The sequence below is a fragment of the Jaculus jaculus genome, chromosome X (assembly GCF_020740685.1).
Source record: "Jaculus jaculus isolate mJacJac1 chromosome X, mJacJac1.mat.Y.cur, whole genome shotgun sequence".
NCBI lineage: Eukaryota > Metazoa > Chordata > Mammalia > Rodentia > Dipodidae > Jaculus > Jaculus jaculus.
Window position 1 is genome coordinate 62400340 of NC_059125.1, and position 27866 is coordinate 62428205.

The following is a 27866-nucleotide window of genomic DNA, read 5'->3' on the forward strand; positions in this document are numbered from 1 at the left end:
AGGGCTTAAAGCCACTCCCATGGAGAAAGCTGATTGAAAATAAGGAACAGAGGGGGGTATAGAAGAAAAAGATGTGGAATGGAGACATAAACATTTTCAGACATGCACTCTAAAGAGCTACACAAACCTGTTCTAAGCCCCTTAATTCTTTATTCCAAAGTTTTCACTGAAAGCCAGATGAACATTCCACTGAGTTTATTGAAAGGCTGTGAGCTATTTTGATCAAGCACTCCTGATTTTGTAGCTGAAGAATTAGTAATCCAAGACTGGTTTTTCACTCACTCACTCACTCATTCTCAGACATCAGGAGAAGGTTACAGTAAATAGCCATTAGATCAGAGAGTACTCTGGATAATTTGACCAAGATAGCCACTACAAATCTTTTTTTAACTGGGAGTTAGAGGCCAGCCAGAAGGGGAGAAAAAATGCCCAGGCTCAGACTGGGGTTATCTAAGAAAGCTGGCCTGGGAAGCTGAAGAGAAAAAGCTCCTAGAAAGTGCTTAACTATGAGAACATGGAACAAATCAAGTCCATGTCCCAGTCCCACTGCAGGATCTCAGACAGATTGAAACAAATTTAGGAAAGTTCTCTGATGATCCTTTCAGAGACATAGTATAGAAGCTAGGGCACTTCCAAAGACAGTAACCTTGGAGGAGACTTTGACTCCAGCTCTGTCCTTATGTCAAGGGAAACACCGGAGAGCTGACTGCTCTAAAAGGGAAAGAATTCTGAAGCCAGTGGCATCTTTACAAATGGTCCAAATGGACTGAATTCTCTCATTGGGTCCCATGACTCAAACTGTCATTTCCTTCCAGGAGCCCCAGAGGAACTGTAACAATAGAAGGAAAGCCCATCAATCTCCTAGATATTGGAGCCTTGTTTTAAGTCTTGGTTTCTAATTCTGGCCATACTTTTTCACAAACTATCACTATGGTAAGCATCTCTGGCTAGCCTGTTCCCAGGTATCTTTCTATGCCTCTCAGCTATAATTTAGTAGGATTGCTTTTGTCCCATGCCTTTTTGATTATGCCAAAGTCTCCTCCATTATTGGAGCAAGATCTCCTTGCTAAATTAGGAACTTTCCTCCTTGTGGCCCCTGGGCCAGCATGCTTACCTTTAATGGGTATGGATGTTAACCCTGAGGTGTTGGTCACCGAAGGAAAAATTGGTTCAGCCAGGACAGCTAAACTTGTACAAACTTGCTTTAAGGACCCTTCTTCCTTTCCCCACCAAAGGCAATGTCCTTTAAGACCAGGGGCCCCAAATAGCCTGCTACCAGCAATAGACAATTTAAAATCTCAAGGACTTTTAGTACCACATAGGAGCCCTTGCAATACCCCTACATTAGGAGTTCAAAAGCCTAATGGTGAATGTAGATTAGTACAAGACCTCCATCTCATTAATGAGGCTGTAATACCCATTCACCCAGAAGTATCTGATACTTACACATTGTTAGCTCAAATAACTGATTGGTATACAGTTCTTGATTTAAAGTACATATTCTTTTTTTTTTAAAGGACATATTCTTTAGCATTCCGTTTGAGGCAAACTTACTATATCTGTGTCTTTGAAGACCCCCTAGACCAATCCACTTGACTGACTTGGACTGTATGGCCACAAGGGTTCAGGGACTGTGACCTTCCTATTTGGATGAGCTCTCTCACAGGATCTTGTTCATTATGTTTATTCAGAGGTTAAAGTTCACAATGTATAATGACATCCTCCTTTTTGCCTTAACTGAAGAATCCTCACTGAATGGAACCCTGATACTTATTAGCTTTCTTGCTGATAGGGATACAAAGTTTCAAAATCTGAAGCTCAACTTCGTAGACCTTCTGTTAAGTGCCTAGGCCTGGTCCTAGCTTGAGGGGACTAGGAAGTTAGGAGAAGACAGAATAGGACCCGTTGTATCTTATCCTTCACCTAGGATCCTTAGGCAGCTCAGGGGATTCTTAGGGAATCACTGGTATTTGCTGGCTGTGGATACCCAGCTATGGAGAAATTCACAGACACATATACCAACTAATAAAGGACACCCAAAATTCAGGAAGCAAATCTCTTATGTGGGAACCAGAAACTAGCCTTTAATTAAAATAGTTTTTGTTGGAGGCACCTGCCTTGAGGCTATCCACTGGAAAATAATTCAATTTATATGTAACTGAGGGAAAAAGAATAGCTCTGGGGCATTAACACAACCCAGAGGACCTACCCAGCAACTGGTGTGTTATCTAAGCAGAGAACTAGATTTTGTCAGCATGGGGTGGCTGGCTTGCCTCAGCATTATGGCTACTGTGGCCTTCCTAATTCTTAAGGCCATCAAAATTACCATGGGAAATTATTTGACTGTTCATATACCCCAGGGATATTTTGGGACTGTCTTCCAAAGGGAGTCTTAGGTTTGCTGACAATTGCCTTTTAAGCTATCAGTCAGTGCTGTTAGAAGGACCATCTTTCTAATTTAAGACACATTCTGCTTTAGCCAGGTGTGGTGGCACACACCTTTAATCCCAGCACTGGGGAGGGAGAGGTAGGAGGATCTCTGTGAGTTCTAGGCCACCCTGAGAATACAGAGTGAATTACAGGTCAGCCTGGGCTAGAGTGAGGCCCTACTTCCAAAAATAAAATAAAACAAAAAAATTCTGCTTTTAATCCTGCTACTTTCCTACCTGAAGAAACTGGGAAGCAAGGCCACAAATGTGAATAGATAATGATTTAGACATGATGCAGCTGGGGAAAATCTCAGAGGATCCCCTGGAAAACTTGAACTGGACTCACTTTATAGAAAGGATTTCCTTCATAGAAACTGACATTCAGAGAGCAGGCCTTGCCACAGTTATTTTAGATGGGACCATTTAAGTTAAGCAAGGGAAAAATGGGTAATGTCTACACAGACTCTAGATATTCCTTTCTGGCTCTTTACAAGTACACACAATTATTTAGAAGGAAGAAAAAATCCTTATCACAAATGAGTCTCCCACTAAATATCACAAAGAAATAGACTGATGTTCTGAGTTTCTTATTTTAAGAGGTAGGGTCATTTATTTATAAGATATAAGAAAGGAGCCAATGAGACTGCAGAAGGAAGGCAAACAGATTCAGATGGCTGTTGGATGGTCACTAACTGACATCATAGAAGCATCTCTGGCATGACAAAAAACTAAACCTGAATATTCTCAGAGAAGAAAAAATGGTTCCTATTGAGGGGCTCTACTCTGCTCCCTTCAGGAAAACTATAATCAGATGTGGGTAAATTACACTTGCCCTCCAAAGGCCAATAGAAAATTCTTAAGGTTCACTACCAAACCTTTCATTCAGGGAGAAAAACTACCTCCCAACTAGCTCTTAGGCTGTTTACTGGATAGGATCTTTCAAAAACCATTAAACAAGTGGTACATGTTTATGAGCTTTGCCTCAGACATCATTTTTTAAGCCATAAGATTACTCTGCTTGGGGAGGATTGGTATAAGATTACTCTGCCTGGGAAAGATTGGTAAATAGAGTTTACATCTACCAAAATCTAAAGGAATACTATTCCTCCTCATGCAGATCAAAAGTTTCACCAGTTGGGTGGAGGCCTTCCTTTGTAGGACTAAAAAAGTCTCTGAAGTAGTAAGATCCCTACTTACAGAAACCATTTCCTGATTTGGACTTATCTTCATTGACTTGGCAGCCCTACTCTTCAAGGAAGGTAGAAAGGGTCAATAGGATTCTTTTTTTAACATTTTAAAAAAATTATTAGATATGGAAGCTCTCTCAAGAGGCCTATATCCCAAGGTTGGTGCATCTTCCTATTGCCTTGATAAAAATCAGAAACATTAAGCAGGGTTAAATCCTTTTGAAATGCTACATTGAAGACCTTTTCCCACCAATGAGCTTTTGTTACACTCAAAAACTTCAGTCTGATGGAAAGAAGTGACTGGAGTACTGAGTAACATCTCGAGGCAGTGACTTTGGGACGACTCAGAAGGTATCATGGTGATGGAAAGAAATGACCACAGTGCTCTGTACTGCAATATCTGTATCATACCTTCCAAGGCTCAGGGTCTAATGCGGAAAAGGTGGAGGAAAGAATGTAAGAGCCAAAGGAAGGGTAGGACTCCTTACAACATGCTCCTCCAAACACAAAATGCCCTGCATATCCATGACCTCACTGTGCCTGATACTACCTACATAAGACCATCATAAGAGGAGGAAAAGATCATGACATCAAAATAAAAGAGAGACTGATTGAGATGGGGAGGGGATATGATGGAGAATGGAATTTCAAAGGGGAAAGTGGGGGGGTATTACCATGGGATATTTTTTATAATTATAGAAAATGTTAATAAAAATTGAGAAAAAAAAAAAAAAAAACAGCCGGGCGTGGTGGTGCATGCCTTTAATCCCAGCACTTGGGAGGCAGAGGTAGGAGGATCGCGTGAGTTCGAGGCCACCCTGAGACTCCATAGCGAATCCCAGGTCAGCCTGGGCTAGAGTGAGACCCTACCTTGGAAAAACAAAACCAAAAAAAAAAATTGAGAAAAAAAATAACAAAAAAAAATTTTTAAAAATTCAGCCTGAGCCAGGCATGGTGGCACATGCCTTTAATCCCAGCACTCGGGAAGTGGAGGTAAGAGTTCGAGGCCCCCCTGAGACTACATAGTGAATTCCAGGTCAGCCTGGGCCAGAGTGAGACCCTACCTCAAACAAAACAAAAATACAAAAAACTTTTTCCCTCTGGAATCAGTAAGACTCCACTACAAGGAAAAAGAGATGGTTGACTGAGGGAAGGTGACACCCAATCTTCTTCTCTGGCCACTATAGAGAATGGAATGCTGTAACAGCACACATACATTCATATACTACTTATACCACACATACTTCACAGACAGCATACCATACATACTATGCACATGCAAAAACAACAACCTTCTTGGAGCCTAAGATTGGAAGCCTGGGACTCCACTGTTTGAACTTAGAGAATTAGTACTTGTAAAGTCACCACCTTCCCTTACCATTTCCCTAAACATACTATAGGAAAGTCTATATATTGAAATCTTTTTTTTTTTTTTTTGGTGGTGGGGGGTAAGGTTTCACTCTAGTCCAGGCTGAGCTGGAATTCACTATGTAGTCTCACAGTGGCCTCGAACTCATGATGATCCTCCTACCTCTGCCTCCTGAGTGCTGGGATTAAAGGTGTGCACCATCACGCTTGGCCATTGCAATCCTTTTTATCCCCACTGCCATTGAAGTCTCTGGACTTATGGGTCTGCCATTCCAGGATCAAGAAATACATTCCACACATGGATAATGCCCTGTCAAAAGTTTCAGGTCTCCAGCAGGAGGCTTCATATATGGTAGAGCCCATAGAAGACCTGAAGCTTCTTTTCAAATGGACAAAGAAGTAATCTGAATGCCCTAGGGTTGCCATATTTGTCTACTTCCTGGGCTAACACAGGCCTCTTTGTTCCACCTTTTCTTTTGCCTGTACTCCCTGAGTAGAATAATCTTTGCACCTGCCCACAAGATATAAGGTATCAATATTCTACTTTTCATATTACTTTAGCCATCTCTTGGGTCTTTTCTATGTCAAACATTCTAATATTGAAAATTCTTTTATATCTATCACTCAATAATTTAGAGTCTGCCCTTACTATATGTCCAGCAGGAGAATCTCATTTCACAGACTTGGATTTTCAGAAGTGGAAAGTCATAGGCTCTTCATCACTACCACAAAAGGGCAATTCCCTCAATATTCAATTTAAATCAGGTTCAGGGCTGGAGAGATGGCTCAGTGGTTAAGGCACTTACCTGTGAAGCCTAAGGACCCAGGTGCAGTTCTCCAGTACTCACCTAATCCAGAAGCACAAGGTGACACATGCGTATGGAGTATGATTGCAGTCACTGGAGACCCAGGTATGTCCATTTTTTCTATCTGCCCCCTCTCCAATAAATAAATAAAAAATTTAAAAATATTAAATCTGGGAGACATCTACTACAGACTTCCATAAAGTTCCTTCTGGGGACTCCTCTATTTCAGGTCAAGAGTCCTAGCTACTAAGACAATATTATTACAGGCCTTCTTCAGAATAAAATGCCAAAACTTCCTCCTACTATTGGTGCAACAAAAAGGATACATGAGACTCAACAACCACACTATTGTACTGTCATCATAAATACAGTATCAAAGGAAGCCTCTAAATATATCCTCCAAGGCTTAACAAACAGTCTGCTGTTATGCTACACATGGTCCTAAGAATTTCTTACCCCATAGCTGTGGTTGGTTGATTGAATCCTTGATAAACCATAAAAGTAAATTCATTGCAGTAACTTGATAGACTTTTAGCCCAATAAATAAAAATATCACCCTTAGATCTGGGACTCTCTGGGAACCTTTATGGCAAACCCAAACCTCAGCCTTCTTAGGAGTCACTCTCACAGGATTAAACCTAAATTGAGACACCTGGAGGTGCTGGGTTCATACTTTCTACTATACAAATAATACTAAAGCAATTAGTCTTCAATGGCTCCAGTACTCATGGTTGATCTCCCCAAACTGGACGGTCAGCTGAACCAGGAGAGATTTTATAGGCAAGCTGAGTGCTGGACTAGGACTCGTGGAATAAACTGAATTAGCAGCAAATGAGGAGAACCATTTCTTAGAAAAAGACTCACTTTCCAAAATAGTCCACAGAGTAGGGATGCTGTTTCAAGAAGAAGGAAAAGTGTGGGGGCTTTCTCAGAAGAAAGTGCCGATAACTCACACCCATCAGACCTCACAAAACTAACTCAAACGTGAGAAAGAGATTGTACTCTAACTTGCAGGGACTGCTAAATATGTTGATGCAAATGCAGTCACAGTTAGCTATGAGGCAATGGTCAATGGTCCTAAACACATAAGCAGAGACTAAAAAGCTGTAGAAACATCATAGAGAACCAAAATTATGGAGAATAATAAACAACAAATACAAAATGAGCTACTGTACCTTAACTGCCAACATCTTCAGACTAAATGAATCTACAAAAATACTCCATAGTACAGAGAGATATGAAAAATCATAAAATACTTGTATCACACCCACTGGAAACAAGTAGGCAAAACTTCAAAATGAATCTCAATGGAATTTTATTTCCCTTTCTGACTGCGAACAGAGAAATTGAGTCTGGTTATATTCACAATAGTAGAACCTGATTTCTCCAAGGTCTGGCCTTTAGTTTTTACTCCAACAACAAATAATGTCTGGCACATGGGAAAGAGAAGATTTTGCTGGGAAGGGATCCAGAATGAAACTATAGTATCTGATCTTTCCTGTAAGAAAACTATACACATACTTCCCCAAATAGGAATTTGATGCAATACAAAGTGATAGAACAAACCCACTTACAATCTACAAACACAACTCATAACTTAGACATTGAAGAAGTAACCTGTCTAAACTAGAATTAAACACTTCCAACTCATAAAATTAAAATTATGGAAGCAGGGCTGGAGAGATTGGCTTAGCGGTTAAGCACTTGCCTGTGAAGCCTAAGGACCCCAGTTCGAGGCTCGATTCCCCAGGACCCATGTAAGCCAGATGTACAAGGTGGTGCATGCATCTGGAGTTTGTTTGCAGTGACTGGAGGCCCTGGCGTGCCCATTCTCTCTCTCTCTCTCTCTCTCTCTCTCTTCCTCTTTCTCTCACTGTCTGTTGCTCTCAAATAAATAAATAGAAATAAACAAAAATTTTAAAAATTTATGGAAACACACTAGCCAAAAGAACAAACTTGGTAGACAATTAACTCATTTATAAACAAGAAAACAAGCAAGACATTTCATAAATACAGATAACCATAGATAAGTAGGGAAAACATATTGTTAGCTTGGTCAAAGAATGTGATAACACATGCAGATGTCTCTCTGACTAAGATGCATGTTTTTTCTTCATCTGACACCTTCACTTGTCTGGACATATACTGTTCTATACTGTCTTACTAACAATTATAATATTCTCACTATTTGTCTCTTACAAATATTATTTAAAGTTCAAAGGAAAGAAACTAACAAAAAAGACATACATGCAAATGATGATGAAATATCAGACCAGTTCACAGGGAAAAGTTTATGCTTCAAATTTTTATTCTATTTATTTGGAGAGAAAGAGAATGAGAATGGGTATGCCAGGGCCTCTAGCCACTGCAAATGATCTCCAGATGCATGTGCCACCTGTTGCATCTGGCTTCACGTGGGTACTGAGGAATTGAACTCGGGTTGTTAAGGTTTTTCAGGCAAGTGCCTTAACCACTAAGCCATCTCTCCAGCCCAGAAACCCATTTTTATCATGGGTATTTTTAGATAGACCACCTCCCCTAGAAACCTACTATTTCTCCAAATATCACTCAGATCTAGCAGCAGGAAGCAGTTAGAGTCTTCTCCCTTTGCCCCTAACAGCAGTTAGGATTACTTCTTTGGTGGGGAAAATGATAGAAACTAGGAGTAAGGTAGCCCCCATTTTTGTATGCAGTTGGTCAGGGTCACAGGTTCAAAGGAACAACAAATATCTACATGCCCTGACAGACACTAGTAGCATCCCATAAGTACATCCTGTTTGGACAGCTTACATTCAAGACACAGACCCAGTACCCCAAAATGGGACCTCTGATAAGAAGGCCCTAAGAGGGACCAACTGCCAGCCTCAGATCAGAAAAATCCAGGAGTTCACATTATTTTTGGCAGCAAAGCCTGACCCACTTCCTTCAATTCAGTGTGACATCTAAAAGGGGACACGGGAGGAAAAAGACCCCAGACCTAATTGAAGGCCCTATCTAGATTGGTCGGCTCTCATCTAGACCAGTCAATCTTTCCTTTTTGTTCTCCAACATTTAACAACTGAAAATAAAGTCTCTGTCCTGGCAACCCAGTTTCAGGTCCCTTCTTTGTCTCAAAGAGCTGTTACGTTTTCTACCTGTAATAACTCCTTCTTCTATTTGCATTCTGCATTCTTCACAGAACAGAACACCAGAGACTGCATCTTGGTGATACTATTACTACTATTTTCTGCCTTTGATGGAGAAGAAAGCTTCTTACAGTGGGTAGTGGTCACTGATGGAGAGACTTATACTGGTTAAACTGAAAATACGTGACTGTTAAAGTGGCATGGCTGCCCAATGCTCACAAAAAGGATTACAGAATATCACCCTTTACAAGGCTCAGGTAACACTGGAAGAAGAGTCCAAAAGAATGTAAGATCCAGAGGAAAGGGGTAGAGTGTGGACTTTTTTCTTCTGGGCATACACTATCTTGGAGTAAAGATCAATCTGGCAGGTATAGAAGGCAACTAATTGAAGAGAATAATATAGTGATAGCCAAGTGTATGGCAATGGTAATGGAGCTACTGACACCCCTTAGTAGAAGTAGGAAGAACACTGGACCCTGTCCTTGGATTCCTGGACTCCTACCTGTCCTTACCCCAAGCTGAAAGTGATCTTGGGAGATGCTAGAGCATATAGGAAGTGGAAGGTTAACCAAAGATGGGATTCCACGATACAGTTTCCCCGAGGGACTTCATGGCGATGCAGCTGTTTTGGGATCAATCATGTTCTCCTACATAACCTCACCCGTACTCTGTAAAAATAAACTTGCCAAGTTAGTCTTTGGTGGAATCATTACTTGGGTCCATATTTGACACCCTTTCTGGGATGAGTACACATTTGCTCACCTTTCCCCAGGAAAAGTTAACTCAATAGCCAATTCTAAAAATCACTGAAAGAACCTGCACTGCAAATTAAAAAAAAAATCAACAGAAAGGGACTAGCATGCAGATTTTCTTTATTTCTTCTGCTTTGTCACCTGGCCTTGAAAATGGTGGGAAAAGTATCAATCTTTTTTCACAAAGTTAGTATCACAAGGGAAGCAGCAATTTTAAGGAGGAAGGAGTAACAATTTTATTAGGTTTTGAACATACGAAATGATTCAAGATGCCCTTTAGTCCTGCTATTTTGAGTTAATTCTTACTAAAACTATACTAGAAAAAATTTCTGTTTTAAACTATTTATACTTCATAAATTCAAGGAAATTTTATAGTGCTTTACTACATTGTAATGTTAATTTACCCTAATAATCATCAGGAAACATTATTTCGGATAAATTCTAACATACAAGACAGTTCTGTTCTTTAAAATTGGCTGAAAGTTTAATATTACTATTTGGCTTACAGTGTTGGACATGAAGCGCAAAACATGTTCAAAATGGTCCCTCACTTCTTCCAGGGGACAGATCTCTGTGCCTGATACTCCATCTGGTACCGAAAGATCAATCAACTTGCGCATATATGCACTGAGAAAAGCAAAAAGAAAAGTCATATCATAAGGAAAAAAAATAATTGGCCTCATGGTCAAGAGAAGTATGGATCTTATCCCACATTAAGAGCTTCACAACACTTCTTTTCTTCCCCTCATTTTATCTGGCCAAAACCCTCAGAAGACAGATTTTTGAAGTTGTAAAAGGGATTGACCATTTCCTCCTATTATCATGCTTATGATTGTCTTTTTAAACTTTGTTTATTTATTCATTTGACAGAGAAAGAGGGAGAGAAAGAGAGAGAGAGAAAAAAATGGATGGGTGTGCCAAGGCCTCCAGCCACTACAAACAAACTCACGACGTGTGCACCCCCTTGTACATCTGGCTAACATGGGTCCTGGGGAATCAAACCTAGGTCCTTTGGCTTTGCAGGCAAATGCCTTAACTGCTAAGCCATCCCTCTAGCCCGCTTTCATTCTTTCTTCCTTTCCTGCATGAAAGAGTTGTGCTGCTTATAATTTATGAGCTTATTCAACTTATAAAGCATCCTGTCACTTCTTCAAATGGGCAAGGGAACTGGGGTTTATATTAGGAATAATACTAGAGAACTGTCTCATGTCTCAGAATGAAAAAAGACATAATGAAATTTTTCAGAAAAAAAAGAACTATATACTATATATTTTTCTTTGTCTTGACCCAAAACAAAACTCTCCAGTAAATAATATTTTTAAATTTATTGATGCGTAAAGAAAATCACTTTGAAAAAATCAGAGGTGAAACTAGGAAAAAAAATAATATTTGCCAATCTTGGGTGGTAGACGCCTTAGTGCATTAATTTGAGTAATTTTCTGTACACATGAAATACTTAGTAATGAAATAAGGAAAGGAAGGTACTTTATTATATGTGACTTTATTATATATGTGGACTCAAACAAAACAAGTTTTTCCCTCTTTTTCTCCTTTGGAAAAACCAGATTACTTGATATTACTAGATAATCCCTAGCCTGCAAGATAATTTTCAGTGCAGAGTGGCTCACAAGAGCCTGCCTCCCCTATCATCTTTCATGTTGGGCTAGGCAATTATAATTGGTGATTTATGGAATACTAACTACAAGTTTTTGGCTCCCTGAAACATGGATTAGGTATTGAATTACATCTACTAACCTGTATTTCAAAACATCTATTGGTTTTTTCTTTGTGTTGAACAGAAGCCTTTTCAAGGCCTTTTGAGCAATAGCAGGATGGTGTGCAGGCTTATCCATTGCTAGTACTACAGGAAGGCAAGAAAGAAGGTGGTGAACACATGATCTTTTCCATCACAGTTTTCATCCCAGGCTACAACCTGCTTTCTCTAATGGAATGAGCTTAAGACAGATTAACTACATACCACACTAATACAAATTTTATATAAGGAAGAGAGGGCAGTAAGAAGTAAGAGACAGAGGATGGGAAGGAGTACTTTCGGACACTATTCTCCAGCTATGACAGACGGGACTGTTGAACTCATGATCTCATGGCAGTAGTCTCCTGCTGTTACCTCCATACAACCTGCATAATATTTATACCATCAACATTTCAACACGGATGAGGGAGGAGGACAAAACAAAAGAACATCAAAGTAGAAGGATTAATTGGAAAGAAAAAGATGTTCAGTAAAAGAAGCATTGGGGAGGGGGACAAAAGAAAGTAGTGAGAGGGATCATGATCAATTTATATAGTATGTACATGTATGAAAATTCTCAATAAAAATAGAAAAACTAAAAACAGGGCTGGATAAATGGCTTAGCAGTTAAGGTGTTTGCCTGTGAAGCCAAAGGACCCAGGTGCAATTTCCCAGACCCACATAAGCTAGACGCACAAGGGGCACATACATTTAGAGTCCATTTGCAGTGTCTAGAGGCTCTGGCATGCTCATTCTCTCTCTCTCCTTGCTAATAAATAAATAAATTAATTGAAAAAAATCTTAAAAAACAATTATAAAAGGTTGAATGCCCAGATGCTTTCAGAGATAGCCTCTTCTTTCTTAGCAGAATATCATGGTAGGATTCCCAGGTTACATCCTTTCTTCAGAAAGCACCAGCAGAAAACCTACTGCACAGTCAAACAGGAGAAATGAGAGTCTTATGAACCATAGTCTAGCAAGGGCACACTAAGAAACAGAAAGTAGGTTAGTAAAAGGACACTAATAAAAAATAGACTTAATACAATATACTGCTTTTTGACAGATGCTAAAAATAGGATACATGTGACATGACTGTATCAGAGATAACTCTAAAATTTCCAGAAACATTTAACAGGCCTCTACAACTGATGATCCACTATACCAGGAGCTGTGATCATGTGTTCATAAATCATGCATCTTCTGCCCCATGGCTCTAGAAAATCCAAAGAAGCAAAGGCAAATGTGACTGGTGTACTTGAGGATACCTAATAATATCTTTACTAAGCAAGCTCATGATCTTGAGGGGTGTGAAAGATGAAAAGGAACGATGGTTAGGTTATATGGATTCTTCAGATGACTCTGAGCTCCCGAATCCTCCTTTATAGCTCAACCAGAAATTCGAGAGTGGCAATTATGTTAAAAATATATCCAAGTTTCTGTATATATTTTATTAAAGTGCTAAAGTTGAATTACATTTGATCAGCAAAGTATCCAATTAACATTTCTAGCTAGCCGAGATGAACTGTCACTAGTTTGAGCTCCCCTAATCATAGAGTTACATAATTAAATCCATACATAGAATAAATTTGAGTACCTATTATGAGCAATGTGTTTCGCTAAGATCTGCAAGTACAATAATATATATAATTATTGTTCATGGTGCTAATGAGATTATAATATTATGACATGGAATAGATAAATCCATAAATGACTGTAATACAACGTCATTTAGGAATGTTATTAGAAAGGAAGAAATTATGTGCTGTGAGGAAAAAATTTTTCCTACCTGGAGATAAGAAATGGACACTGGCTTTACAAACATAACATAGCACTTACTTGACATTATCTCAAGTGTTTTACTTTCTAAATTGGGATTCTCCCACACTGACTCTAGGAAGCTGTCCAGCGATGGATCATTCATTTTAGTCTTAACTTCAAACTCATACAACAGAAGCAATGTATCACACCCATCATCTAAGTGGCTTCCTAAAGCAAAGACAAAAATGTGACACTCTCTGTGGATGCATTTCATTGTTCTCTCTTATTCTAATCTCTCTGGCTGGGGGCGTTTTCCCACTGAGGAAAATTAATTGGACTTAAAATTTGAAGGTCATTCCATTCTTTATATATACTTTCAATATTTTAATATTCATAATCACATCTTATAGATATTAAATATCTATATGTAATATAGATATATTACAGCACTCAGGAGGCTAAGGCAGGAAGATGATGAGTTCAATGTTGACCTGAGATATATAGCTACCCTTCCCTCCAAAAGCTTTGGGGTATAACATCCATATATTAAACTGAATGAAGTAAAGTTTGATGAATTTTCATGCAGATACACTTTTTAAATCACTATTTGAATAGGATTCATAATATTTTATTTTGCTTTGTTGTGTTTGAGACAAGATCTCCTTATGTAGTTGAGGCTAGTTTGAACTTGTGATCCTCCTGTCTCAGCTTCCTAAGTGCTGGAATTATAGATGTGTACCAATATGTCCAGGTTATACAGTATTTTTAGTACAGCTTTGTTAGATGCAACCCAACATATAAGGTCACCTGTGTAATTTTCCATTTGTGGCATCGTGTCTGTACTCAGAAAGTTTTGGATTTGGGAGTATTTTGTGATTTGGATTTTCATATTATGGATTCTCAATCTGTACAATAAAAGTTAACTTGTAGTCACTGCCAATAGATAAACAAGAAACTACTATACTCTAGTTACTATGGTATTGACGTCATAATGTGAGTCTTCCACATAGCTTTTGTTCTAGTTATCTTCTCATTGCTGGAATAAAGCACCTGACCAAAAGCAGCTGATGGGAAAGGATTTTAATTTTTAATTTTTCTTTTTGTAGCTTAAAGCATGGCATGGCATGAGCAGAGGCAGGGCATCACCTCTGCTACAGCAGGTGGAAAACAACAGCAGGAGAGTGAGCCAATTCTATCAAAAGGGATCTGGCTGTAACACCTCTAATTCCACTCCCAACAACACACCTCCTCCAACAAGGCTCCACCTCCCCAATTGCCATCAGCCTGAAGACCAATCATTGAGAACACATGAGTTTATGGGAAACATCTGATTCAAACCACCACAGTCCTATTTCATTTACTAAATAATCCTATCATGAAATGCAAAGAAACCTTAATAAGTCTTCCAAGGCTGCATAACTTTCCAAATGATTTTCCTCTGGTTGCAGAACATGTTCATTCCTCAACTCTATTTATTTGTTTAGCTTTTGCAATATTTTCTTGGCTTTTGTTTGTTTGTTTGTTTCTTCTTTTACTCTTTTCTGGCTTCAATCATCTTAGTGCATTTCCAGAACACTACAACACTTACTAGGAACAGTGAAGTGAGGGCCAGAATAACAGTTTTAAGAAAGCCATGTGGGTTCTTTGCAGCCCATTCCACAAGAAAGTTATTCTAAGGCTTTATGTTGGACATCTTCGTAGCAGTATTAAGAAAATACAAGCTTGAGTAGTGATCTCTAACTTCACTTGAGGATTGTTAGTGAGCCAATGACAAATTCAGATGACTCTTGACCATCTTATTTACTTCTACTGAATACTTCTGAAAAGCTTAAATTCTTTTTTTCTTAATTTTTTATTTGCAAGAAGAGAGAGAATGAAAGATTGATTGATTGAATGAATATGGGCCTCTTGCCATTGCAAACTACAGATATATACATCACTTTGTGCATCGGGGTTTATGTGGGAAATAGGAAATCCGATCCAGGCTTCAGGCTTTGCAAGCGAATGCCTTTTAACCACCGGGTCATCTCCTCAGCCCCTTAATTTTTTTGAGGTAAGGTCTCACTCTAGCCCAGGCTGACATGGAATTCACTCTGCAGTCTCAGGCTACCTTGAACTCATAGCAATCCTCCCATCTCAGCCTCCCAAGTGCTGAGATTAAAGGCATGTACCACCACTCCCAGCAAGTATTTTTAAAATATTTAATTTATTCATTTATTTGAAAGAGAGAAAGACAGACAGACAGAGAATAGGCACACCAGGGCCTCTGGCTACTGCAAATGAACTCCAGACACATGTGCCACCTTGTGTATCTGGCTTACGTGGATAGTGGGGAATCGAACCTGGGTCCTTAGGCTTTGCAGGCAAGCACTTTAACCACTAAGCCATCTCTCCTGCCCTTAAATTCTTTTTTATTGTTCAAATTAGTACTTTATTTTTGGAATACCATTTTTACTTGAAAGAATGACTGATAAACTATGGATATTCAAATTTGGTTATCTGGCAGACATTTTCTCCAGAATGGAAAATAGCAGGCTATCACTTTAAGCAGAACAACTGGTATTGTTTCTGCCCGTGTTAAAATCTGAGTTTTCAAGCAAAAATTGGAATTCAAAAATACTTGTGTTCATCACCATCAGATTATATTTTACCAAACAATATTCAATTTTTTTCTGAGGTCAGTGCCATGTAATAAACATAATATTATTTGCTAGAATTACTAACATATAACAGATTTAACTTTATTGTTGTATAGATTGATGTGCTCATGTTTGGAAGACTTTCATACCTCATGAATTAACATTTTGTAAATGGCAAAATATACCTAGCCCAGGTTCGATTCCCAAGCCACCCATGTAATCCAGGCATAAAAAGTGGCCAAGCATCTGGAGCTTATTTAAAATAGTGGCAAGAAGCCTGGTGATAAGGTAGTGATGTAAGATTGATACCTTTCTCATGAGATGGTTAATTCTGACTTTTGCACTCTGAAGGGACTAGTTACTGTGACAGTAAGTTGTTTTAAAGTAAGGTGGCCCCTCCTGCTTTTTCTCTTCTGTCCATACTTGCTTGTCCTCTCACCCTTTGCCATGTTATCATGTTCTCATTACATGCCTCTGCTATGCTTTTGGACTCTCCAGCTTTCAGAAGTATTAGCCAAAGTAAGCTGCTTTCCCTTATAATTAGCCAGTCTCAAATATTCTTATAGCAACAGAAAACAGATTTAGGGTCTGTGGTGGTTAATCTCTGGTTGTCAATATGACAGGATTTAAAATAACTCTCTGGGAGTGTCTGGGAGTGAGCTTCTAGATTAGGTTAACTGAGGTGAAAGGATCCACCCTATCTGTGGGCAACATCATTCCATGGGCTGGGGTCCTAGACTAAATAAAGAGGAGAAATTAAGCTGAACAGTAGCATTCATTGCTCTCTGCTTCCTGATTGTGAGCACAATGTGATCAGCTACTTCTGGCTCCTGATTTCATACTTTTTACACCATGATGAACTGTAACCTCAGACTGTAAGCCAAAATAAACCCTTCCTTAAGATGTTTTTGGTCAGATATTTGATTACAGCAACAAAAGGGTAGCTGATATAGAGTAGGAACCAATATTTCTCCAAAGGAGATATATAGTAGCTATAACCAATTGAAAAGATGCTCAACAGCATTGTTAATGAGGAGCATTAATCATCAAGAAATCAGGATCACCATAGAAGCTTCTCACATTGCCAATGGGAATGATGGAAATGCTTTGGAAAACACTTTGGCAGTTCCTCACATGATTAAACATAGTTGTTATGAGGCTAGTGATTCCACTACTTGGTATATACCCAAGAAAAGTGAAAATAGAGCAGAGAAAAGTTTGTGTATAAATGTTTCCAGAAGCATTATTCATAGTAACCAAAAGATATGAACAACCCGTTAGGAATGGTGGAATACACCTTTAATCGTGGCACCTTGGAGGCAAAGGTAGGATGATCACTGTGAATTTCAGGCCAGTCTGGGACTATAGAGTTAGTTCCAGGTCAGCCTGGGCTAGAGTGAGACCTACCTTAAAAACAACAACAAAAATATAAACTACTCAAATATCCATCAATTTAAAAGTGGAATTAACATTAATTAATAACATCATGAGGCAAAGAAGTTAACCACAAGGGGCTGTGGCTTACTTGCCACAACATCAACTTTGAAACTAGAAGATATGCTACATTAAATAAGTCAGCTATAAACTCTGCATATATGATCCGATTTATATGAAATATCCATAATATTCAAATCTATATAACCAAATTCACAATGATCCTCCTACCTCAGCCTCTTGAGTACTGAAATTAAAGGCATACACCACCACACTCAGTTTGACTAACACATGTGATAGCTGAATTTCATGGCATATAAATTCTATCTCAATACATTTGTTTTGTCATAGGCCTGCATGGCCACATTCAGTGCTGGGGATCAAACTTAGATATTCATGTTTGTGCAGCAAGTGCTCTTAGCCACTGAACCATCTCTGTGGACCCTTATGCTCAACTTCTTTGCTTCATAACAGTGTCTGTGATAGTCACCTAAATTTTTATCTGTATCCAAAGCAAATTCTCTTATTGCTGTGTGGTATTACATTGTACAAATATGATATAATTTATATAATCTAGCCTCCTGGTGGCATAAAGTTGTTTCAAATTTTTAGCTCTTATGAATAGTTTTGTATATGTGTGTAGTGTGCATGCATGTGAATGCATGTTTTCATGTGTGTGGAGGTCAGGTGTCTTCCTTGATCATGCCCCACTTTACGTACTGAGGCAGGGTCTCTCACTTGAACATGGAGCTCACTGATTTGTCAGCTTTCCCCAGAATCCTGTCTCCACCTCTTGAGCACTGGGATTACAGGCCCCTTTCCAACCCTGCTCCCCACATTTCATATGGGTGCTGGGGATCTGAGCTCAGGTCCTCAAGCTTGTGTTGCAAGCACTTTTACTGACCGACCCATCTCCCTAAAACCATGAATAAAGATTTGAAGAAGATTCTTGTAAATAGTTTAGTGAATATTTGTATTCATTTCACCTGAGTATATACTTAGGGGTGGGTGATATTGTTGAGTCATTGGTAAGATTCATGTGTGTTTGGCTTTAGCAGATATTACCAGTTTTCCAAAGTGACTTTACCAATTTCACAACTGCCAGCAGTGGTGCAGTCACTTCACATCTCAATAAGAGTTGGTATTTTCGGGCTGAAGAGATGGCACAGTGGTTAAGGTGCTTGCCTACAAAGTTTAAGAATCTGAGTTTGATTCTGCAGTACCCATGTAAAGCCAGAGCACTAAGTGGCACATGCAACTAAAATTTGTTTGCAGTGGCAGGAAGCTATGGTGTGCCCATATTCACTCTCTCTGTGTCTGCCTCTTTCCTTTCATTCTCTCAAATAAATAAATAAAATTTTAAAAAGAGTTGATATTTTAAGTTTATTCATTTCAGTGAGTATGCAATAGTATCTCATTGTGGTCTTAATTTACCCTTCTTTTATGAGTAATAATTTTGACCTTCTTTTAAATTTTTTTTGTTTGTTTTTATTTATTTATTTGACAGCAACAGACAGAGAGAGGAAGAGGCAGAGAGAGAGAATGGGCGCGCCAGGGCCTCCAGCCACTGCAAATGAACTCCAGATGCGTGCGTCCCCTTGTGCATCTGGCTAACATGGGTCCTGGAGAATCGAGCCTCGAACTGGGGTCCTTAGGCTTCACAGGCAAGCGCTTAACCACTAAGCCACCTCTCCAGCCCTTGGCCTTCTTTTCCATTGCTCTTGACCATTTGTATACACTCTTTGTGATGTTCCCACTCAATACTTTTTCCCATTTTGTTTTGGGATGTCTTTCTTGTTGCATTGTGGGAATTCTTTTTGTAGTCTGGAATTGGTCAAGCTTAAGTGCTGTCTCTTTTTGTCTATGGTTTATACTTTTCTCAGTGCTTTCTTTTTTTTTTTAAAATTTATTTGAGAGCGACAGACACAGAGAGAAAGACAGATAGAGGGAGAGAGAGAGAATGGGCGCGCCAGGGCTTCCAGCCTCTGCAAACGAACTCCAGACGTGTGCGCCCCCTTGTGCATATGGCTAACGTGGGACCTGGGGAACTGAGCCTCGAACAGGGGTCCTTAGGCTTCACAGGCAAGCGCTTAACCGCTAGGCCATCTCTCCAGCCCTCTCAGTGCTTTCTTTTGACAAGCTGATGTTCTAAGTTTCCACTTTATTTTAAAAAATATTTTATTTATTTATTTATTTGGTTTTTCAAGGTAGGGTCTCACTCTAGCCCAGGCTGACCTGGAATTCACTCTATTCTCAGGGTGGCCTCAAACTCATGGCAATCCTCCTACCTCTGCCTCCCAAGTGCTGGGATTAAAGGTGTGTGCCACCATGCCCAGCAAAATATTTTATTTTTATTTATTTATTTATTTGACAGAGAAAGAGGGAGAAGGAGAGGGAGGGAGGGAGGGAGGGAGGGAGAGAGAGAGAGAGAGAGAGAGGGAGGGAGGGAGGGAGGGAGAGAATAGGTGCTCCAGGGCCCACAGCCACTGCAAACAAACTCCAGATGCATGTGCCCCCTTATGCATCTGCGTAACGTGGTCCTGGGGAATCGAACCTAGGTCCTTTGGCTTTGCAGGCAAACACTTTAATCGCTAAGCCACCTCTCCAGCCCTCCACTTTATTGATATTTACTTTTATACTTTGACTCAAGTCTTTGTGTCTTGGTCTCCTAAATACCTGAGACTATAGGCATGTAGTAGTGTCCCTCAAATCAATATTTATATATGGTGTGAAGGAGGTGTAAAGACCATTTTTCTATATGGATATATGATTTTTCCAGCATTTTAGTATTAAAAAAAATCTTTCCAGGGGCTGGAGAGATGGTTCAGTGCCGAAAGGCACTTTCTTGCAAAGCCTCATGATATAGGATCGATTCCCTAGTGCCCACATAAAACCAGATGCACATAATGTGGCCTGCATCTAGAATTCATTTGCAGTGACAAGAGGCTCTGGCATGCCCATTTTCTTTCTCATTCTCTCTCCTTAAAGATAAATAAATAAAAATAAAAATATTTTAAAAGTTCTTTCCAATTGAATAGCACTGAGCATCTTTGTTGTAGAGCAAATGACCATATGTGGGTTCATTTTCTGGACTCTGTGTTGTGTAGTATAAGTCCTAAAATTCAATTAATCTTTTCCACAATTGTCCTTTATGCATCTATAGAAATTTTGGTGTCATCTTGTTAATTTCCACAAATTAATCAGTTGGGATTTTGATTGAGATTGCTTGAATATATGGATCAAACTGGGGAAAACTTACTTCATAATAATGCTAACTTTTCTAATTCATGAAAATTATAATATATGTGGCTTTTACAATTTCAGTAATGTATCAACTTTTTAATTTTTTGTGTAGAGGTCTTCATAATCTTGAATAATAGATTAATTTCTAGCATTTGATGGATTTTAATACTATTTAAAATGGTGTTTTAAGTTCATTTAAAGTTGTTTCTTATTAGAATATAGAAAGAGAATTAATTTTTGTATAGTGACCTGTATGTCATAACCATACCAAATTCAATTATTTTTTAAAGCTTTAATAAAACTAAAATACAGCCAGGTGTGATGGCACATGCCATCAATCCGAGCACTCAAGAGGGTGAGGTGGGAGGATTGTTGTGAGTTCAATGCCAGCTTGGGACTATATAATGAATTCCATGTCAGCCTCGGCTAGAACAAGACCCTACCTTGAAAAACAACAAAAAGTTACAAATATTGAAAATTATATTATCCATATGCCTGCCTGCATATCACATACATATGCAGAGACATATATATTTACAATTTTGTTAGAACATTTGTTTTGAAAACTTGAATTTATTCCAACATGACTAGTATTTTTGAGAACAATTTAAGCAAATGTAAACTAAGTGTTTACTTATGTGCAACTTTCTATGTGAAATAGTAGACGAATTCACCTAGCTGTACCATAACATATAGAGATATACCAAATACACACAAGTGTACAGCTCAAGCATATATCAGCTCCCGCAGCTCAGTGCATGTGCTATGAGCCACAGCCCTATATGTCTATTGATACATTTTTCACCAGCTTTCATATAATCCTCCTTCCATCACTTTACGATATCTCACAAGCTTCAATTCTGCTGACATCCACTTATACAAGCAACCATCAATTCTTTTAGAGGAAAAATGTCATGTTATAATACTGATACATTTTAGTCATTTAACATGTGTATATATGTATATGTATATATATCTGTGATATAATGTTATTAGGCTCCTGTCTTTATAAAATGTGGCACTAAGCTTTTCTGTATGTTCCTAACCTCATTTTACCCATAAGCCCTTAGATTTTACTTCATGCATTTGCATACTGGAATCATTTTTAGTGCATTTGCTTTGGCAGTGCATATACTGAAAATTGGAATCATTTTTAGCAACACATATGCCATGCTATGGAAGGACTCACTGTACATGTCAAGTATTTTCATAACTGCTAATCTATATACCCATGGAAACCAAAGTTCCTAATTAGTGGGCAGTATTGTGCATAGTGCTTTTGGTTTTTAGCCTTGTGTCCAGTCAAAACAGTGTTTTCCATAGCTACGTAAGTCATATTTATTTCCCAAACCCTATAAACTGAAGCATGTTTATGTGGCTCATTTTTGATGCAGTCAGAATCACTTGTCACACACTGAATTCCATCTGGATTTTCTGCCACAGCCTGATTAATTTATTTTTAAATTATATACAGTGAAATCTATTCATGTGGTGTATAGTTCTATAGGTTTTGACAAATGCAGATAGGTATGTACATACTATCACAGCTCTTTTACAGAATATCCCACTGTTTTAAATTTTTTCTTACATTGTCCCATTGTAGTGCGCCCCTCCCATGTCTAATCTCTGGCATTCAATGAAGTATATATATTTCATGATGCCATATAAATGGAATCATATCCTTTTGTCATGTTTTTTTTTTTGACTTTTACTAGCTGGGGATACAGCTCAGTGGTAAAGCACTTGCCCATTATGCATGAGGGCCTAGGTTCAACCCCCAGCACTAAAATAATAATAATAATAAAGCATCCATTAGTGGCTGAATAGCATTCCTTTGCATAAATATACCACAGTTTATTTACACATTTCAGGTTGCCTTCTGTATTGTTGGGGTTATGTGGTACTATTCTAGGAATGCCAGGTCGAAAGTATCAGAAGTCCAACCAAAGTGATAGTTTGTTCCACTTTCATGATGCTTTTAGATGGGCAAAAGCCCAGTATAGTGTTTTATACCTGTGATTCCAGAATTCAGGAAACAAAGGTAGGAAGACTTCAAGTTCAAGGCCATCCTGGGTGTTATAATTACCTTCTTATTGCTGGGACAAAACACCTAACTAAAAGCAGCTAATGGGAGGAAAGGTGTTCCCACGCCCCAGCATATAGTCTCAAAGTGAAGCTTCATCGTAGTGCAGAAAACATGGCAGGAGCATCACATCTTGCCATAGTAACTGGAGAAACCAGCAAGAGAATGAGTTGAGCTGCATTGGCAAGGAGAACTGGGTTATTGCACCCCTAAGCCATCCACCAGCAACAACACACCTCCTCCTGCAAGGCTCCACCTCCCAAATTGCCACCAGGTAGGGAACAAGCATTCCAACAATGAGACCATGAGGCACATATCATTCAACTTTCCCCCGCCCACACTGAGCAAGTTCTAGGGCAGTCTGAGCTAAATAGTGAGATCCTGTCTCAAAGAATAACAACAATAACAAAGGATTAAGGCTGCAAGATTAAATAACCTGTCCATAGAAATACAGCTAATAAATGTAGAGGTAGGACTATACTCTCAGTGTGATCCATAATCTATTATTGGAAGATACATAGGGAAGAAAATAGAACACAGGGAGACTAAGTTTTGAAATATTTGGCCTGAAGATAAGGGAACCTACCAATATTTTGGAAATGGTCTTGCATCAAAATTATGTGGTTCTATTCTAGGAACAGGTCTTTAGGAATGACCACAGATGGTCTTTAGGAAGCAGTAGGGAGAGAATGATCAATTAAACTCAATGTGAAATGGGGTACTAGGAAGCCTGAAAGTATTCCAGCATTATGTTGGATGGAAGTGGTGGTAGCATACACCAATGACTCATTCCTGACACAGGTGAGGACTTCTTCTTATTTTGCCATTGAATATAAAATAAGGAATAGTGTGTTGTTTTGGATAATATTTACCAGAGTCAGGAAGCTATCTACCATCATTAGTTTGCTGAATGTTTTAATCACAAGTGAGTATTAACTTTTTCACATGATTTTCTTATATCTATTAAGATAATCTATTTCCCCCTTTATTTGGTTAATGTGCACTGAGTTTTGTATGTTGAATTCTTGTGAAAAACACTAATTGATAATAAAGTATGCTGTTTGTATATAGCTGTATTTAATTTTCTAAAATTTGTTTAGGATTTTTATGTCTACCAGTCAAGATAAAGACCTGCATTTTTCTTTTTCTGAAAAACTCTTTTCAGGTTTTGGTTTCAAGGTCATGCTGCCCTCATAAGATCAATATGTTACCTCTTAACTATTTACAAGAGGTTACTTGCACAAGATTGCTATTATATCTTCCTAACATATATGGGAGTATCTACTAAGGAAGCCTTTCTTTCATGAAAAAGTATTTAAAAGTTCATTTCTTTAATATGGACAGTATCCAAAATAGACTAAATGGGATTATTCAGATTCTTCCTCTTTGGGCCAGTTCTGATAGATATACTTTTTAAGGAATTGATCCATTTTGTCTATGGTCACATTTATTAAAATGATGTTATTTGGAATGTTCTTTTATTATGCTTTTAATGTCTAAAGGAATTGTAGTGATGCCCCTTTTTGAATTACTAATATTGGTACTTTTTTTCTTGATCTCAAAGGGTGTTTACCATTTGTATTGATCTTTTCTAAGAAAAAGCTTGATTTTCCATATTTAATACTTATTTTCTATTTCACTGTTTTCTACTGTTATCTTTATGTTATGTTATGGTCTTTCTTCTACACTTTTTATTTAAGACAGAGCCTCACTGTGCAGATCAGACTGCCATGAACTCACAATGTTCCTCAATTTATAATCCTGCCTCAGTGCCAGGATTACAAGTATATATACAATACTGCCTGGTTCTAAATATATGCATTTGAAGATACATATTTCCCTTTTTCCAAACTTGACATCCTATTTTAATTTTTCATAAGTTCAATATATCATATAATTTTCAGTTTAATTTTTTAATAAGATACTTAGAAATATTTTAGATTTCTTAGAGTGTGTAGTCCAGTATTTCTGTAGTGTTTTGCTTAATCCTACTTTGTCTCCATAACATTCTGTGTATGATTTCAATAGTTTGAAATTTGAGACTTGCTTTTTGGCTAAGCACAAACTTTCTTCTGTAAAATATTACAAGTTCTCTTGATAATAATGTATTTTCTATAGCTACTCAGTGTATTCTATATATGTCAGTAAGGGTGAATTAATGTTTAATGTTTGGAAAACCTTGTACAAATGAATAATGAATGTTTGTAGATCAGGAGACACTGTGCCAAGATAATTGTAAAGAAAAATTTCTTGATTCACCTCTGTGTATTTGTAAAAGTAAATCACAATATGGTATATGTCAGGAATAGGGAGACTTGAATGCAATTTCTAATTGGGTCAACCACTAGGGAGAAGGAATAGGATGTTGCCATAAATGTGTAGGAACAGTAACAAACCTATCTCTTAGAACTTGTGACCTCATTATATTTCAAACTATATTATAGATTACCAAGAGGAACCATATGGAGAAAGGTGAAATGTCTCATTTGTTGCGTGGGTGAATGTCTTGTCCTATTTTTTAAACAGCTACCAAGTCCATGAGCTATCCAATAAACACTGAAAAGCTTTGGTTTTGCAGATTATTTAGGGCCTTAATAATCTCCATCATCTGTTTCTCCTGCATTTACCTTCCCAACTTTCTTCCTCATCTTCGTCAACTTATCCATCATATCTAAATTCATCTTCCTTATTCCAAATTAATTTGTCCAATTCCTCTTCTATATCTTTGTCTTCATCTTCATCAGAATTTTTCTCTTCACCATCCTTATCTTCTTTTGTTTTCATTATTATTTTTTCAATTTTTAATTTTTTTTAATTTTTATTAACATTTTCCATGATTATAAAATATATCCCATGGTAATTCCCTCCCTCCCCACCCCCACACTTTCCCATTTGAAATTCCATTCTCCATCATATTACCTCCCCATTACAATCTAATTTTTAATTTTTTTATTAACAACTTCCATGATTATAAAAAATACCCCATGGTGATACCTCCCCTCCCCCCACTTACTCCTTTGAAACTCCACTCTCCATCATACCCCCTCCCCATCTCAATCAGTCTCTCTTTTACTTTCGATGTCTTGATCTTTTCCTCCTCAGGCACTGTGAGGTCATGGATATCCAGGCCATTTTGTGTCTGGAGGGAGTATGTTGTATGGAGTCCTGCCCTTCATTTGGCTCTTACATTCTTTCTGCCACCTCTTCCGCATTAGACCCTGAGCCTTGGAAGGTATGATACAGATATTGCAGTACAGAGCACTGTGGTCATTTCTTTCCATCACCATGATACCTTCTGAGTCGTCCCAAGGTCACTGCCATCTGAAAAGAGAAGATTCTCAACCAAAAGTGAGAGTAGCATTAATATAAGGGTGTGAGCATTAACAGAAGTGCTTACTGGACAGTTTGATAAGCATAGTATATACATTTGGCCAGACAACAGCAGACGTTACACCCCTAGGGCTTATGACTACCCATGTTTTAAGTTTTCAGTAACAGGGATGTATTCCCTCCCATGGAGCAGGCCTCTAGTTCAATTAGAGAGCAGTTGGCTTCCCCCATAACAGACGTGCCACTATTGCACCCATTGGCTCATTTGGCCTGGCTGGCCAATTATAAGGCTTGCAGTGTCCATTGATGAGTATCTTCACTGGTGATTTCTGTTTTTCCCATTGAACTGCATGCAGAATGGCTTCTTCAAGCTTTCTGTCTGCTGGTCTACGTGGAGGAGGTTATCAGCTCAGTTCCAGCAAGATTTCTCAGTGGCCTTGCAGCCCAAGTATATGGAGTCTTCAGCAATAGGGTCTTACCATCTATTCCTGGTGGGAAAACAAGGGCCTCGGCAATGGCCTGTAATGTTTTGGGTGTATCAGGGATCTCCCTGGCCAACAACGCACTGGAAGATATCCCATCCCTGGCACTGAAAATTTTCTAGCAACAATCTATGGCTCCTGAGTGTTCCATTGTCCAAAAAAGTAGGATTATATATGTTTTATTTATATCCTCTTAGATTTTGATTAGCTGTCCCTCCACCTTTCCTTTACTCAATCTCTTCCCCAGACCTCATTTTGGGCCTTTTCACCCCTACTAATCTATTCTTCTACTTACATATATACAATACCATCCTATTAAGTACCCCCCTCCATTCCTTTTCCCTTTCTATCTCTTTTCTAGCTCACTGGCCTCTGCTACTGAGTTTTTTCCTTCTCACACAGAAGGCCAGTCACCTGTAGCTAGGATCCACATATAAGAGAGAACATGTGATGCTTGGCTTTCTGGGCCTGGGTCACCTCACTTTGTATAATCCTTTCCAGATCCATCCATTTTCCTGCAAATTTCATAACTTCATTTTTCTTTACCACTGACTAGAACTCCATTGTATAAAATGTGCCACATCTTTATTATCCACTCATCAGTTGAGGGACATCTAGGCTGGTTCCATTTCCCAGCCATTGTGAATTGAGCAGCAATAAACATGGTAGAACATGTACTTCTAAGGAAATGAGATGAGTCCTTAGGATATATGCCTAGGAATACTATAGCTGGGTCAAATGGTAGATTAATTTTTAGCTGTCTTAGGAACCTCCACACTGATTTCCACAATGGATGGACCAGATTGCATTCCCACCAACAGTGGAGAAGGGTTCCTCTTTTACCACATCTTCACAAGCATTTATGGTCATTTGTTTTTATGATGGTAGCCAATCTGTTAGGAGTGAGATGGAATCTCAACGTAGTTTTAATCTGCATTTCCCTGATGACTAGGGATGTAGAACATTTTTTTAGATGCTTATACGCCATCTGTATTTCTTCTTTTGGGAACTGTCTATTTAGCTCCATAGCCATTTTTTAATTGGCTTGTTTAACTTCTTATTATCTAACTTTTTGAGTTCTTTGTATATCCTAGATATTAATCCTCTATCAGATGTATAGCTGGCAAAGATTTTTTCCCATTCTGTAGGTTGCTTCTTTGCTTTATTCACAGTGTTCTTTGCTGTACAAAATCTTTTTAATTTCATAAGGTCCAAGCAGTCAATCTGTGGCTTTATTGCCTGAGCAATTGGGGTTATATTCAGAAAGTCTTTGCCAAGACCAATATGTTGAAGGATTTCCCCTACTTTTTCCTCTAGAAGTTTCAGAGTTTCAGGTCTGATGTTAAGGCCTTTAATCTATTTGGACTTAATTCTTGTGCATGGAGAGAGAGAAGAATCTATTTTCATCTTTCTACAGATAAATATCCAGTTTTCCCAACACCATTTGCTGAAGAGGCTGTCTTTTCTCCAATGAGTA

At 38.5% G+C, this 27866-nt stretch overlaps 1 protein-coding gene across 1 annotated transcript in view; it reads right to left on the bottom strand.

Annotated features, from left to right (window-relative positions):
* The window catches only part of Tex11 (testis expressed 11), a 258655-nt gene that overhangs the window by 15701 nt on the left and 215088 nt on the right, over positions 1 to 27866 (bottom strand). The window contains exons 24-26 of the mRNA XM_004660917.2: positions 13257 to 13406; positions 11423 to 11528; positions 10174 to 10294 (exon numbers count right to left, since the gene is read on the bottom strand). Of these exons, the coding sequence (XP_004660974.1) occupies positions 10174 to 10294; positions 11423 to 11528; positions 13257 to 13406 (377 nt within the window). The remainder of the gene's footprint in view (positions 1 to 10173; positions 10295 to 11422; positions 11529 to 13256; positions 13407 to 27866) is intronic.